General features: G+C 44.2%; 1 protein-coding gene across 1 annotated transcript in view; it reads left to right on the forward strand.

Moving 5' to 3' along the window:
* Positions 1–17,370, forward strand: part of cux2b (cut-like homeobox 2b) — an 86,367-nt gene that overhangs the window by 33,880 nt on the left and 35,117 nt on the right. Inside the window, exons 2-3 of the mRNA XM_069682795.1 lie at positions 3,139–3,249; positions 6,152–6,199. Of these exons, the coding sequence (XP_069538896.1) occupies positions 3,139–3,249; positions 6,152–6,199 (159 nt within the window). The remainder of the gene's footprint in view (positions 1–3,138; positions 3,250–6,151; positions 6,200–17,370) is intronic.

A 17,370-nucleotide genomic window follows, 5' to 3' on the forward strand; every position in this document is an offset into this window, starting at 1 on the left:
CCGGTCTGAGGCCATTTGAATCTAGTGGAGGTTGGCCGGCTTCTGAAAGCCCGCTCTCTAATCTCCAGGAAGGCTCATCCCAGATGGACTGTGAGGGCTAACAGGAATTTATAAAGTTCTGTCGCCTTATCCTTTACCGCCGCGGCCTTTTCAGCGACAGTATGGTTCACCGGGAACAACATGTTTCCACGGCGACACAATGTAGCCGTAATGTTTGGATACTTTCTAAGCGCGGGAATTTCTAAATGAGTATAGCAGCGTTTATGAACAAACGGATGATGCAATCTCTTCTCAACAGAACACTAACATTGGTAAAAGGCAAAGCGCATAAGAATAGTTTCACAAAGGAGCTGGGGATCGAACCGCTAACCCTGTAACGAGTGAACAACCCGCTCTACCTTCTGAGTCATTTAGAGGATTTAAAAAAAAAAGGGTTTCATGTTATTATATTTTCTATGAATCCCATTTAAAGACCAAAACCGACGGCGGTATGATCCTACATTAAATACTGCCTGTGTGGCCAAAGCCTCATACTGTATTTATCTTATTATTGTTATTCAGTTAGGTCACTGCACCAGGCCGCATTTTATAGAGTACAGAGTACAGCGTAGACGTGCCCTGCTGTGCTGTGATTGGCTGGAAATTGTTGCCTTGATGCTTTCAGCTTTAGAAGCTTCTTCACCAAAGAGTACAGGAGCCATGTTTGGGTCCTCTGTAAAATTCAACGTTGAATTGTTGTCCCAACCCAAACCGTGACCTTCCCATGAACTTAGCTCTGTAGTGCCTAAACCAGACTGTTGCTGTGTCCGTAACCGCATACTAACGTACTGCCTACTACATACTCAAACAGTATGTACTGCATACTGCCTACTAACCTGACTATTAGACTCAGAGCCGTCTTCTCCGTATCACGTGACTTAATCGTTTACGTATGTCCGGTCTGATCTCCGGTCCATCTCCGCCATAGTAGAAGCTGAATAGCCGCAATGCATTTTGGGGCGGTTGAGTACAACCAGTGAGCTCCCGTCTCATACTCAAATATCTGGGCCGATCTAGTACACATCCGGGCATTTCTCGCATACACAAAATTGAGATGGGAACGCATGACATACTCAATTTTACGTCACAGTTAGTATGATTAGTGTGATAGTATGCGGATTCGGACCCACCGCGTGACTCAGGTTCACAACCTTTACCACATACTGTAAAACTACTTCATTTAATGTAGGAACGATTTGTAAGGGATAAAAGGAGACGTCAAGGTAAGATTGACACTTGCATTCAAACGGGACATCACAGCAGAGTAGGGTGGGATCAGGCAGTACGCTTTCCGGTTAAAAAAATGCTACCTTGGCAGATTAATCTGTGTAAAACAAGAACTTGTCGGTTTTCAACCTTGGAGAGAGTCAAGCTTCTGCAAGACGGTTTTGCAAGTTTTCTTTATGCTAAGCTAAGCTAAGCTAAGCTAAGCTACTTCCTTCTGGCTGTACTTTAATATCTAGCATTTGAACGTGAGAGTTGATTCGATCATCTTGTAGTTTTGCACGGACACAGTCCAGGTAGTGAAACTCTCACTATTGCACTCATCTCAATCCATGGTTGAAAATATTTCCTATCAAATGACTATTCCTGAAGTGATGCATTTTCAAACCCTGAAGCACCCAGGCCTTTAACAGTATGAGGCTTTATATTTGTGACAAAGATTAACATCTCAGTAGAAACCGATGGACTCGGGGAAGTGTTCACACATTTTATCACTCTGATTGATTTTGTCTTTGAATAGTCGTTGATAACAAAAACTCCAACTCAGACTGAACATCGAGTCCTTCTTCAGCCGCTTCCTAACTCGTCAATCCAGGGACTTGAACCAGCAGCCCTTCAATTAACGGCCGACTTCTCTGACCGACGGGCTGCCACCATCCCACGAGGCCGTCACTGTTAAAGTTTCACCCTTCCATTTTCTCTCTTCTTTTTTTCCTCCTCGTGCGATGATTTATTAAATTGCCTTTAAGTAAGACTGCAGATTAATTAAAACACAGTCAATTTAATTTCCCGGCGTCATATATAAACTCGCAGTGGTAATTGAATCCCCTACTCCACTTTTTTTTTTTTTATTGTAACCCAGCAGTTACAAAAGAAGATCCTCATCAATTACTGAGAATCGCAGTCAAAATGAAGAGGAGGTGAGCGTACAGTTGTCTGTTGCAGCGCTGCTCAGTACAGGAGAGGAGAGTCTGAATCTGTTTTCTTTTTTTCCCCCTGTTTGCTGAAAGAGCCGGGAATTGGATGACTGATCGATAATATCGGATTTGCGGATGGCATGCGGTGCAGCCGAGTCCAGCATGAATGCATGGTTCTGATGAAGGGGCCTGCTACACAGACAGCTTTGAATAGTGGATCAGACATGTTGCCGGGGTGGAGCTCTCATTTCATATAACACAGACATGTAAAGAAGCGATGTGCGGAGACATTAATGGAATAGCGATTAGGCCTGTTGTTGTAGCAAAAGGGTAATTTGGTTAAAGCTATGGAGGCTGCTGTCATGTATTGGAAATCTGTGCTGGATCGGTATAAAGATTGGAGCAGGCGATGGGAGAGAGATTGAAAAGAGGCTGAAAATAGATCTGACCTGTGGTAATTACGACAGCAAGCGGGGCGTTTGTATGTTTGAATCAGGTCTTGGCCGGGCTTAAAAAACAGCCTTTCATTTCAGGAAGAAGCTCTATTTGTTTGCAAGGGTGTTTGTCAGGTTATTGGGCCTCTACACGTGACTCACCCCCCCCTCTTTCACTCTCTCGCTCACTCTCTCTCTACCCCCTCTCTCTCTCCTCCCCACTCCCTCACTGGCGCTCTATAGCCGTTGCAAGCTTATTGATTATTTCAAATACTGATTATCTAAAAGGCCTTCTGCTACTGTAGCCATTGGATTTATTTTGGCTTAATTATTTATGGGCCAGGGCTAGCTGTAAGTATTACTGCTGTGAGATCATGAAGGATTACATTGTTAATATTCAGCAGTGTATTTTTATTTATGTACACTCTAAGCTTTACTGGATGAGCGTTGGCAGGCTCCCTAAAGTGCCGTCTCTCTCCACTCTTCCTCCTCTCACCGTTTCTCTCTCTTTTGTGTGTTTGTAGAGGGAGCTAAACTCTGTGGCGTCTGAGCTGGCTGGTCGACAAGAGGAGAGCGAACATTCCCACAAGCACCTGGTAGAGCTGAGCAGGGAGTTCAAGAGAAATGTCCCTGAGGTGAGTCTGAGCACCGCCACCCCCACCCCTCATTCTCTCAACCCTGTGTCATTTTCCTCATCTACACTTCAGCAGGTACTGACTGTCTGTGTGTCTCCCACTGCTCAAGCCCCCGCGTATACCTTTTGTACAATTTATTTATTTTAAAATCTGCATTAGTGTATATTAATGGTGCACAGTACTGGTGAGAAGTCAGGGTTAGCCCCCCCTTCCCCTCCTCTTCCAGGAGCTCAGTTAATATTTAAATGCTGAGGCCTTGCAGTAACGCTCGCCTCTGGCTGAGTGTGATGAGAGGCCAGGGGGCTCATTTATAAAAGGTAAGCACAACTTTGCTGCTTACTTTCCTCTCCAAAGCTAAAGCACCGGTTTATAAAAAAGTTATCTTGCTGTCAAAATTGGCAGCTGATATTGACTTTCTCCAAATTCCTGTGATGTAACAGGAGCAGGTGTCTCTCCAAACGCGTAAGAAACAGGACTCTTCCCTGGCAGTCTGATGAATGTTAATGAAGGCGAGCCCGCTGCAGCAGCCCTTCAGCATCACTTTGCGAGCGTAGCTTTTTGCAAAATGTTTTATAAAAGGAAAATACAGAGGAGGAAGGTACGTTTTAACATTTGAAAGCATTCTTATAAGTCTGATGGCGTAACCTGCAACTCGGCTCATAACCTCGTCACCTGATCAGAATAAATAAAAAATGCAGGAATTAGACAATAGCAGCTACATTTAAAGGGGAAGAGGAATGCCTTAACAATTAATACACATCAGGAGTCCAAAAGAATCAAACTGATTTTTTTCCCCCAATCTTTTATGCCTTTATTTATAAAGAGGACAGTGGACAGTGTTGGAAGCAGGGGAAGAGAGAATGGGGGATGGCACGTGGCCGAGGGCCGAAGGTGGGAGTCCCATACACCTCTGTGTATGGGACGCCGATTTAACCGCTGAGCTAAAACCAGCGCCCTAATAATATTTTGTTCTATAACAATTTAAGCACATGCTTTGATAAAAAAATTAGCCATTTTAAATCAAATTCAGTGACATTCATGAGATTTAGAATATTTTCTTGATTAAGTGTAAAATTGAATTCATCCACTACATAATTAAACACTGGTACTGATTTGTAAAACACAGTTCAGAACAATTATGTTGTAAAACAGGGAATATGAGAAAAAAAAAGTATATATTTTCCAAAATCACTGCAGCTTTATTTACAACAATCAGAATAATTTTTGATGTACAATTTGGCGATTAAATGTTTTCCGTCAGGCTTGAAATAATGTAAACTTGTCCTTGAAAGAGTTAATTTCCCCTTTGGGGATCAATAAAGTTTCGTAACTTATCTTATCTTATCTTGAACCTTCTGCAATACCCCTGTTCATACCCGTCCACGTAGTAAGCAAAGAGCAATATACAAATATTCACAAACACAGCCTGTGTTCCAATGTCCATACTTCAATACTATTAAGTGTAGCAGAAAAAGGTGCAGTATGTACGTGGTTGTTTAATTCAGTATTACAAAAATACCAGGATGTCCTACAATACATTCGTACCAGTTACCACTCGTCGTGCTTTGCATACTTCCCTCTGCACAGAGGAAGATTCCTCGTACAGACTGAGCTGCGGTAAAGCGCAGAGCCACGTGCTACAGACTGACACGCTGTAAGAGCTGGGGGACGAATGACGAAGTGGTCTGTCCCAACAGTCCCAGTACGTACTTTGTGAGGCAGCTGCCGTACTTACTGTAGTTTAAAGAATGGGATTTAAGTTGCATGGCAAATCTTATCCAAGAGAAATGACATGTTGAGATAAAACAAGGAAATCAGACGGGAAAGTAGACGTGCAAACGGTGCTGCTTGGAGTATTATCCTTTTGTACTCCACCTCCCTGAGCACGATTCACCACCAAAGTTTATACTGAACTTAACTGAGAAGTTTTTAACATACACCTGCAACTGGAAATGATACATTATTTTTAAATGTGTTTCATTGTTATTACTTTTAATAACACTGTAACAATCTAAAGAACTGTCTGTGTGTTTGGTGTTATTACAACATTGGGGATGTCCTTTTCTGTTTGCCGTTTTGCATCCCTGTGGCGTTCTTCCTCGTCTTCACTTCATGTTAAAAATGTGCCGCGGCCTCGCCCCACCTTACTCTCTGTAAGGCAAAATAGCAATTAAGGTGTATTGAACTGAATACATGAAACCTGTGAATGATACCGGTATGATTTTGTCCTTTTTTTTACCATCCTCTTTGAAATGATCGTCCATTGACATGTAAGCAGAAGTCAAAGAGAATATTTTTATATTTTATAAATGAGGCCTCGGGCTATTTGCTGTGGCTATGCTGCCTGCCTATCTCAGCCCGAGTATGTAGTGTAGTGCTGTAATCTTGTCAGTATAATACAGGCGTTTAAGACAGGATCAGGCTGTCACCACTGGCAGCACAATCCCCTTACCTGAGGCTGTGGGAGCTCGCGCAAGTCTGGATCTCTGAGCTTTAACGCGAGCTACTGGAAAGCCCCACTTTTCAAACATGCCCACTCAAACCCTTTAGGTTTAACCACTAATACCCACATACCCCATAACGGCATACCTCACTCACGTACACAGGAGTGCAAGAGGTGTTATGGAGGGTATCAACAACATTGTACTGTATGCCAATAAAGAATTGAACTTAAATTAAAGTGAATCCTGTAACATGATTTTCAGTGCTCTCTCTCTCTCTCTCTCTCTCTCTCTCTCTCTCTCTCTCTCCCTCTCTCTCCCTCTCTCTCTCTCTGGATATACATATATATATTACATGGAAGCAGTTGTGCCTTAGTGGGGCCAATCTGCTTCCTAAACAGGTCGAGCATCTGCAAATAAAAAATGCTGAGGCTGAGTTTACTTGTTTTGTCTGTACACAGGAAGTGCGAGAGATGGTGGCACCTGTTCTCAAGAGTTTCCAGGCCCAGGTGAGTCTCATGCCTTTGTATTTTACACATTCTGCAGAATGCAACATAAAAAGCCTGTAAACAGCGAGGTATCTGTAGCATTTTTATTGTTACATTCAGCGAAACGAGAGACGCTCCTGCTGGATGTTACGTGTACATTGACCAGTGCACATCACGGTGCCTCTGGAATGAATGATTTGATAGATAGCACGAGGAATCCACGGCACACTTTCCCTCTGACTGCTCATCTGGCGCTTATTGACTGATGCCTTTTCTGTCAAAGTGAAGTAGCATCTATCTGCCATTAGATGATCAGATATCTGGCTTCTCATATTTTCTTGGCCCGAGACAAGCCCTCATTTCCTGTTGTGATGGTGCATTCACCGTGCCCCCTCTGACGTCGCCATATTGAAAAAGTCATCTGATACCTACCAAGACTCTGCTCCAGCCATTAAACCAAGGTCATAAATCACATTTGTGCGCTGCGTTATGGTCCGCAAAGCAGAGCCTTATGGAAATGATACCACAAATATGTTTTCAGTCTCGCTCTCCCCTCTAAACTCCCGCTCAGCGCTAACCTGAAAGCCCCATCGTCGGTAAACATGAGAACACTCAGCATGGATTGTTCAGTTCTCTTGGAAGTGATTATTGGCAGATTCTTTTTAATGCTTTATAATTGACTATGCCCAAGCAACCGTGTTCCCTGGCAGGAGCTATCACATTCTTCACCGCCGCACTACGCAACGCTCCGTGGTTGATTTGTGTGCTAATTCAATTACTCTACTGTAAAGTCGCACAAATATCAGAAGCACCCTTCCACGTCTTTATTGTGCAAACAGCAGCCCACAGGATTAATTTAAGCACCATTGATGTCTGCCAACTGGGAGTCTAGAGATGTTTCATAGTAGATAAAATAGATGGCTGATAATGAGCGATGATTTTTTTTTCTTGTTAGCTGCAGGCCTCTCTGGGTACCTCTCGGTCTCTCATGTGTAACTTCCACAGGCTTATGTTCTGCACATTGATAAGTAAGCCAGCTTGCCTTGGAAAAAGCCTCGGCTATTTTTTTGATCTCGAGGTGCAGCGAGCGACTCTGCACACCATAATAATATAATCCTCTGGTGTTTTCTGATACACTTTGACCTTATTGGTAATGTCAAACAGCTTGCGGAGGCTTGTGAACTTTACCCAGCGGTAGTCTTCACGACCTCAGTGTAAGCTGTGGGACCTCGACCTGCTGCTGCAGGGGGAGACTGCGAGGAGAAGGTGGAGTTGGATGTGCTTGTTTGGCTGTGTGGTTTGGGGGAGACTAAAGCTCCCCTGCAGCTGCACTGTACAGGTGGTGAAATATAGAAAAGTCTTGGAGAGAGTGTGTGTGTGTGTGTGTGTGAGGATGCATATATCTGAGAAAGAACTGGGTCCTTTCTTCCAGCCCCCCCTCCTTCCTCCCGATTCGGAGGCCCAGAGGAGTGCCTCATGGTATTTGGACCCTCATCATGCCACTTCTAAAGGAGAAGTCGGCTCCTTTGAAGTGTTTGCGACATGACAGGTTCTCTTTCTTTTCTTTTTCATTTCAATGTTCCCCACCCACTTTCTCTCTCTTCTCCCGTCCAATCTCGCCTTCTAATTATCGCTAACCAGGCGACTGATTAGAAACACGTTGCCGACCTAGTTTTTTTCTGAGGAGCTGGAGGAGGAGAAAGGGTTAATCCCAGAGCTGGTGGCTGTCATTGGTCGCTTCCCTCCTTCTTCTCCTCTTTTTCGTTCTGCTCTCCTCTTTCTTTCCCTGGAAGTTTGCTAATGAGGTCCCGTCAGAGCTGAGGAGAGGTGTTAATTTGGCCTTGTGAAGTAGGAAGGAGATTAAGGACAGTGAGGAGCTGAGTTTACGGCTTAAAATACACCGCTGTCCTTATTAATCCACAGGGCCCTGGGAGACCGGCGTTTTTGGTTTTATAATGAACACTGTCTTATAATGAAGGTAATTTTAATAAAAATTTACGGCGAAGGAAGAGGAGATGGTACATGTCTCCATGGTCTCAGGCACACCTTTGGGGCTGAGGGATATGACAGTTATTTCTCAAATAACCGATCGCTGGAGAGACGGGCCCGTTGGACCACACTGTTCACGCAACTTCGACAGCTCGCGCCGCCGTCTGAACGCACAGAAAGCAGTCTTCACCAAGTCTCACCAAGACTATGTGGGCTTTTCAAGGCAATTTACACCTGCCTCTCACTTCGGAGTGTAAACTCCCTTCAGGATAAACCTTTCTGAGGTGGAAAGAAAAAAAACAGTGTATATTTGTAGCAGAGGCAGATTCTTTCTCACATCCGGCCTGAACCAATCTGAATATCAGACCCGAATTAACCAGTCATTCTATTTTTCTCCTCTCCTCTTGATGTCGTTTGGTGCGCGCAGAGAAAGAAAACAGCAGTATGGGTCCCTAATTACTGAAACTTGCTTTACAATGATAATCCGTAGAGTAATTTAGCGTGCACAATGAGAGTTGTGGTGCTTGCGCAGATGGAGATTCTGATAAATAGTTTGTAACGTGTAATTAGCAGCTCTGCCGGTTACATACCATTAACCCCTCAAGCTCAGGAATCATTATTGGCCCTCATTATCAAGCAGCAAGGTACGATCGAGCTGACTAGACATCAAAAACATCAAACAGCTATTAAAGCGCTGCAAACTGGGGGCCGGTGGACACCTGTTTATGAGTCTAACTGTGCCATTTCTTCCCCTGAGGTTGGGAAGTGATGATGTGGGGGAAGACAATGTTTTTATGTATGTTGTTGTTGCTTGTTTTCTATGAGAGCACGGGAGGTATTCTGACTATGCAGCAGCTTTTTAACTCCACGATACTCAGTCAAGGGATCTTAAAATGGCTGCTCGACTGACTCCTCACGTTCAGAAGAGGGAAAAAGAAGGCAATGCAAAAGGGAATTACAAGTTATACATCCCCTTGTTTTACAGAGCCGATCATGCAACATGTTTGTCACAGCGTATGTCAGCGATCATAACAAACGTCACATTGTGTTCGGGCTGCCGTATTCTCCGAACCCTCATTTATCAGAAACATCTGCAGCTGTGTTTTCCACGCTAACTCAGTCGCGTGTAAGCTCTCGCTGCCGATTTGTCCCGGGTTGAGGAGCCGGAGAGCAGAGCGTTTCGGTGTTTTCAGAGACCTTGCCCACAGCGCCTTGCCCTGAGCTGGCCCGCCACGCAGCGAGGTAGACAAACACCGTCTTTGATCATCCATCGAGAGACGACCAGTTCTTCCTCCTTTTGATTAATTCCTGAAGGAAATGATAATTTCTCTTGAATGTATGAATATGTTATGAATAGTGGAATGAATCAAAGAGTAAAGGATAATAATTAATTACAGCGCTATGATAAAAGGCTGTGGGTGTTATGACGCAAGCTTCCTCCGTGTCATTATGAGAGGCTCCGTAATTACCTTTCTGCACGAGCCAGCGCTCCTGGCGGCGCTGGCGGTGAGAGTGCCGCTCACTGAGTGAGTCTAACGGTCATAAAGCTTTTCCCTGCCTAATTGTCTGAGGGGCTCTATGGCACTTTCATAGATGAGGGACTGCGCCGTTAGGAAAAATGCTCGGCGACGCTACAGCTTTTCCAGCTCAATGAAGACAGATCTTCATCATGGGCTAAACCTTGCGGTTATTAGGTACAGATTGCTTGAATGGATGGTTAACTTGGGAAGGTGGGGTCGGCATAAGCGAGCAGCAGAGTCATACAGTGTGAGGCGAAAGCTGCTTCCAGGCTACACACAGTTTTACAATCAAGTTACTGTTGATTTCTATGTATATTGTGTATTATAGGCCCATATTTCTGTGCCAATAAACCAGAGCCCTGCCTCACAGTTACCTCTGAATATTCCCTTTGTGTTATTATTCATGCCCTACCTTACGTAAGGGGCATTTACGACACCCTCCTACTCCTCTCACTCACTCCCACTCTCCCATCCTCCCCTGCCTCCCCCCCGGCTATGACCAGACTGCTCCACAGTGGGCTGACGAGGTATCTCTAATGCCCGTCTCCTGCTCGGCTGTCTCAGGCTCATTGAGCAGCAGGCCGGGCCCAGGATCTCCAGGCCATTACCTATTCAAAGCACGTCCAGGCCTCCAGCCTATTGTGGGGAACATAATGGGCTCCAGGGCCATGTAAACCAGCGGCTCTCTGCTCCTGGTTTATCACTTGTGTCCTCTTCATGCTAAGGAGAGGGAAGTATGGTGGGAGGCAGGCAGGCAGGTAGGGAGAGGAGAGACAGAGCAGAGGGGAAGGGATGTTGGGGGGCATCAGTGTAATTGGACATTAGATAATACCTTCCTCCAGCCTTTTACGTCCTCTGCATCTCCAGAGGGTGACTGTCCTCGCCTGTTCTCCACATCAGTGCAGAAAAGCTGCTCCGACCTGAACTTAATGCACTTCTGTTCATTTATGGTTTCACTCTTTATTACTTTACTTTTATTGATTAGTCAGAGACAGACAAGCTTATATGTGGACATCAGATCAAACATTGTAAGGCGACCATGTTGCCTCTGATCTCATCTAAAGTCCTGTCGTTGACAAATGTACAAGTTGCCCAGTCAAAGGTTTCTTTAGGTCTCGCTTTGAAGGCAGGCTCGTATCATTTCCCAGATTTATTTTACACCACAAAACTTTTCAGCACACCATTAACAAGCCGCTCCTTTCTTATATCCACTTCGTCACTTGTTGTAACTGCTTATTGCTATTATTCTAAACACTTTAAAAGTGATGCCATGAAGCTTTTTAATAGGGATGCACGATATCAGTATCGGCCGATATTGGCTTAAAAATGAACAATGAATATAATTAACCAATAAAATAATGGGCTGCTGCATACTTGATTAAATGCCCGACCTCGGCGCAATGTCCCCGGCACGAAGAAGACCTGCTCGGCGCAGCGTGATGACGTCACGTGTGTCTACCTGCAGCATGAGAGAGTTAGAAGCCAAAATGTCCGCGGTGTGGAAGTTTTTCAAAGTGTCCGAAATAGATAGAAAACTGCTGTTTGCAATGACTGCTCAGCTTCGGTGATGCGAGGAGGAGCCAAGGCAAAGTCTTTCAACACTACAAACTTGATTAACCATCTCAAGACCCGTCACCCCGACCGTTGTAACAAATGTGATAAGAGTATCACCATTATACTGTACGCTAATTCCAATACAGAAGAGAGTTGATGATCTCTGCAATTAGGTGTGCGGGAAAAAAATATCGGTAATCGGCTAAATGAGTTATAAAATAGCAGCATATCGAATATCGGCAAAAAATCCAATATCGTGCATCCCTACTTTTTACTGAACAGTGGTCAGCGCGGTGCCACAACTGCCCGTATGGTGAATGCAAAGAGCTGGTACAAAAAAAATAATCACATTTACATCACAAATAAAAAATGAAAACACTTTAACAGTGAAGAGTCATTGAATGAGCTCACGACAATTAGCCTCCGTCAGTTATAGCCGGTATGGCTGAAGCAGTTAAACTCTGAAGCGCATTGAGGGTGAACTTTTGATCTGTAAGAGGTTTTTTTAAAGGTTACATGCAATCTTTAAAACTTTAAATGCAGGAAATCTTCTCCTGTGTTTGCATAATAAAGTGAACACATATTTCAACCTTAACATCAATGTATATATTATGAATTCCTGCAAAACGGCTACATAAAAACCCCAGTAGCCATATTTCAGCTCCAGTTTGGACCTTTTGAAGAAGTTTAATATATCTGACTGCCCTTGTTTGTTCCCTACGCGGTGACTGATTGTTGCGATTCTGCTGGGTGTTTTTATGCTGAGACGCCTCAACCTTTCCATCAGCCTTCCCGGTGTCACTCTTATCCCTCCTCTGCTGTGCTGTGATCTGATGGTGTGTGTGTGTGTTGGCGTGTTTGTTTTCCTGTCCTGACTGATGCCCTGTCGGAGCGTCCCAGTTGGGTGTATTCATCATTATGGATGCGTGTTTAGAGCCAGGGATGCACACCAGGTAAAGAAGAGGGGGGGGGGGGGTTATAAATAGGCACTTGGCTCTCTAGCCATGTGGAATTGATGAGTTTCAGCACATTCTGCTCTGCAGTGCCAGGTTTAATTTCTACCGTCCTGACAGCACAAACCTCAGAGCCCGGAGACGTCACGCCTGACTGCCGCTGCTGTGCAAATGTTAGCCATGTTTGAGGATGGACGCACGCACAGTGCCGGCTGCACCGCTCCTATTGGGTGTCTGACTGGGTGTACAGCCGCTCCTCTAAACCCCTGTCACCTTAAGAGACAGGCAATCACATTCCCCTCCTGACCCCTCACCAAACAGATACTCACCAGCAGCAGACAGTAACTAATCTCGGAGGCAGATTCGAAGACCTAGCTTGCCTCAGTCTAACATGGTCAACTACTTGTTATGAGACAGGTGAGAGCCTCCCTCCCTCCCTCCTCCCCCCCCAGGCACCCTGAGCCAGAGAGCAGCATCACGAGCAGCAGTAGCAGCAGCACTGTCTCTGAGATTCTCTGGCTCCTGGCTCCCTCTCAGCTGCTGGCAAGAGCACAGTCAAATTAGCCAATAAAAATGTGTGAAATCGGTGGCTCAGCGCCGGCGAGGACATGCCAGGAGAAATAAACATCAGCGCTCGTACAACCAGGAAAAGCTCATGCGAGGAGGAAAAGGCGGAACGGGAGAGCTTCTCCGCCAATTCCACAGCGCGATTCTCTGATTTCAGGCGCAGAATCGGAGCTGCACAGACACAGTCGGAGAGCAAAGTTGTCTCTTCGCTCCATTGAGCACCGAGACCCAGCCTCAGATCAAGCCAGTGGCAGCACAAGTCAAAAGAACATGAGCTTCTGTCAGAGGATACACAGCCCACATGTGCTGAAGTGATTTAATTCCCTCTGTTCAACTGTGGTGTTCCCCCCCCCGCCGCCGCCGCCGCTGAAGCCTGGGAATACCAGTCCTCACATCACATGATGCTCGGCTGTGAAGTTTAATTTCAGCAGAATCTAAACACGCTAATTAAATATCATAACTTTCAGAAGAAGGCTCTTGTAAAGGCACCTGAAATTTTAATTTAGACTTCAAAAGAGCGAAGACTTTAAAGCAAATCTATTGTTTTTCATTTAGACTTGCAATTTTCTTTTCTCTGCAGTACTGCAGTACGTAGTTATGATTGATCTGGTAATTAAAATATGCAGAGAGGGAAAAATATTAACTGCTCCTTTTTTCACTTTTTTTTTTTGTTTTAGAAAACAGCCGACACATTTTCCTTCTCTTTCCAGCACAGATAATTAAATTTTGCACATTGATGTTCTTTACACAGTATTCATCGGCCTCATTATTTTTCCATTTTCATCTTTCTGCCGAGAGATCGATAGATTGATAAAATGATGGAGCCTATCTTAAATAATGCAAGCAGAGAAAAAGTTGCTCTCACTTTGCTGCCGGCTGTGTGTTTGAACTTTTATTCTTCTTTCAGATTGTATTTAATATCCCATGAAGGTAGATCTCCAAGTATTACATGCTAGTGTAAATCATTTATTCTCATTCTTGCCGTCCCCCTGCAAAATAAGATGCACCCCCTCTCGACTCCTAGTGGGCCTGTTGTATATGGGAGGATGCTTGTCAAGGCTAATATCCTAAACGATAAAGAAACTGGCAATTCCAAGAAAGACAGCGTAAAGTAGGCCAATTACCTAGGGAACATTTTTGCTAGAAGAGATAGCAGCTCCAAATGTCACATGCAGGAACATTAGGACCGATTGTTTATAATATGACCTGACAGTTTGGGTCTCTGTAATATGGGATTAACTACAATACTAATTAACATGTGGCTCTATTAAAGCAAGCAGCTGCAAGTGGAGAAACTCTCTTACCAGGGAGGAGAGCAGCTCTTTTAACAGGGAGAGCCTGCATTAAAGTGTTGCTTCTTCCCCACAAATCAAACGTGTTTTTTACACTTTAAAAAGATCGGCTTGTTTTATTCCTGTTTTACACTGCACTCTAAATCACACCCACCGCCCTTAAATATCTAAGCTTACAGATCAGAGTGTTCTTTGCCTTTGTCGCAAACAGATATATGTTTTAAAGTCCCACTGCAGGGCTCTGTGTTTCATCCGAGACGTAAAGTGGCCACGGTGGCCTAAGGAAAGTGTTAAATGCATCCTCAATTAAAGCAAAGTAAGTTTGCATCTCCTTGTGATTTCTCCTGCAGTCCCTGTAATTGGGTCTCAGTGGATTTAGTGGGAGAGCTCCAACTCTTCTTCTGGAGTGAAGTGCCCAGCCTGGAGTAGGAAAAAAAAAAAGCTGCTGGTCGCCCAGCCGGGGGATGCTAGCAGCTGGCGGGACGGAGCAAGAGTCAGCTGCAGTCAGACAGGAGGACATGTGGAATCAGGGAGCTCAACCATGCATCAGTCCTCACAGAGAGGGCCTGTGACTCCGAGAGAATACAGGAGGCGAGGAGGTACAAAGAAGTGTGTAACACTCGGTTAGTGTGGCAGAAAGTGAGCACGGTTACTGCTCTAAGGTACTTTACTTCAAGGACCAGGAACATTTACTTTTTACTTTATTTGACTTCAGTTGTTTTAAGGAAAAAGCTAATAAATCCTAAAAGTAAGATATGCCTATGTTTCTTTATATATTTCACATAATAGGCAAAGATGATGTCATCAACGAAAGCAGAACTTTTAATTACCTTTTAACGACCTCACGACATGTCAGAGTTAGTTTGTGGCACAGTGATTAACCCTACATCTTGTGTGTTTGAAAGTGGTCAGCAGTTAGACCAACTTAATGTGATAATAAAGAATTTATATATATTTGCGAGTAGTTTTAAACTTTGGTGTTGCTACTTTTGCTTCAGAAACGGATCTGTGTGCTACTTTAACCTCTGCGGGTTAGTGCAGTCGGATTATTATAATTAGCGTCCTTTTATACAAATATTCTTTTAATTGCACAGATTTATTTTGTACATTTAAAGTCGAGGTGAAATGAAAAATGTCATTTTAATCCTTTTAGATCACATCCCCGGTAATATTGTGCATCTACTTGACAATATAGACCAAAAAAAATACAGTAAATCCATTTCTTCGTATTCTTATATCAAAATCCGATCATTTTTTCTTCCGGTGAAACTAAATTTCACGCGTGCTTACGTAAGTTAGCACCAAACAATTTCAACCAATCAATCTACAACATTTAGCCGCAGAGCACCAAGAACGCTCGGTCAGTTAGCTAGCTACTGCGCTGTGGAGAACGTCTGTCTACGCCCACTTCTCAACGATCAAATCAAATCCCTCTAATGATATGTCCCGCCTGCACGTCCTGTTTCACTCGGAAACACGTCACGATACGGAAGCAATTTTATGTATTGGCAGTGAAAGAATTTTTAGATATTGTAAGTGATAAATATAAACAGTATAGGAAATCTAAAATATCTGATAAGTAATATTTGTTTCATGTTTTTCTCCGAGATAGAAAACCATGGAGGCCTCCTTGGGCTGTGTGTGTGTGTGTGTGTGTGTGTGTGTGTGTGTGTGTGTGTGTGCGTGTGTGTGTGTCAGCATGGTTGCGAGGGTGTTTGGGGGCGTGTGTCTTCTTCTTGGGAGACATGTGAAGGACAGCCGAAGGTGCGGCGAGATCCAGTGATGGGCTTGTTTTATTACATCTCATATTGAGACCAATCTCTGTCCATTCACCTGAAGGACAGCCAGCTATTCCCTAACTAAATTAGCCAGCCGCTGTGGTGTGAGAGGCCCTCCACAGGCACACACAACGGCACTCTGACACACACACACACAGAGTCACACAATCTGAGAGACAGGTTCAGACAGTCACGCAATAATGTGTATTTTTTTCTCTCTCCCTTCTCTCATGCCAGAACTCACACTTAACATGCATAATCACATGTCCCATCCCTCACTTTCCCCCTCGCACACGAGCACACACCGTCTACCCCTCTGATGGCAGTGGATGCGGGGAAATAGCAGTCGCTGTGGTTAGTTGTGTGTTTGCGCTCTTGTCAACATGCTCTGCAGACCTGATCATGTGACACAGATCTGTAGCCAACCTGGTACGCCTTCGCAAACCGCTAATGTAGCGCTGTATGTTTTAGGCCAGAACGCGCAGCGGCTGTGAGGGTGAACGTTCTCTTCATGCTCTCTTTTCCCTAATGAAATGTCTTTTGTACAGGCTGTTATTTTTCTTTTTGTTCACTCATGGCGGATGTTCTAATGAGGCAGCGCCTGAAATAGCAGTGGGGCTAGCACTGCAGAACTATGACATCCCATGTGAGAACTTGCCCAAATCACAGTGGCTGCAGCCGTGCGTCAGGTTTCTTTATTTATAACCCGTACGGAATTGTCCTACACTCTGAGCATATGGAGGGTTATGTAACGCTCAGTATCCAATAGATAACCACTAAAGTCAGGTGCTATATATAAAGCTTGCTGAAGAGTTGTTTCTGAGGTTGATTTAGCGATCCTGGATGTCTGCTTCACAATGAAGTCACATAAAGAAGAACATATTTCTACGGCATACGTGGATATTCTTTTAAAGGGCCAGTTCAGACTAATGATGCTTCTAACACGCCTCTGGTATCTAACCATGCTGATTGGCCCAGGTTTTGAAATACATCTTCATCCACATCCTCAGCTGATGGATTTTGTTGGTGGTGCTCACAGCCACGAAACATATATATTTTTTTATGTTTTATATTTGTTTGTTTTTTTAGAAACGATGTCCCCGTTGCTCAGACTCTCTACAGACGTCACCCTAAACAGAAACATACTACTCGTGGAAGGTCATTCTCATCAGCTGGTGGTCATGAATTAGCAAAAGCAAAATATACTTTTTACAGGCCACAAAAGTTGGAAACCACTGCGAAACTGAATTTTCAATTAAATTATTCTCGAATACTTATTTTATACTTTAATAGAAGAAACCTCTTAAAGGCCCGATAAGACAGAACGCGCTTTGCAGGCTGTAAAACGTGAGGCGCACCGCACTGCCTTTTTTGTGGAAGTAAACACCCGATCAGACAGAGTGCGTTTTAGAAGCTGGGGGCGGCTTTTTTTTCCTTCTGTTGTTAAGGCAACCACCGAATCATTAGCTGTCATCGACCTAACCGTTACATTGTAAACTGACAGAAGGCCCGTCTCTGCTTTCATCCGATTGGACAATG

The sequence above is a fragment of the Semicossyphus pulcher genome, unplaced genomic scaffold (genome assembly GCF_022749685.1).
Source record: "Semicossyphus pulcher isolate SPU_LCO1_2020_fin unplaced genomic scaffold, fSemPul1.0.p SCAF_6, whole genome shotgun sequence".
NCBI classification, from domain to species: domain Eukaryota; kingdom Metazoa; phylum Chordata; class Actinopteri; order Labriformes; family Labridae; genus Semicossyphus; species Semicossyphus pulcher.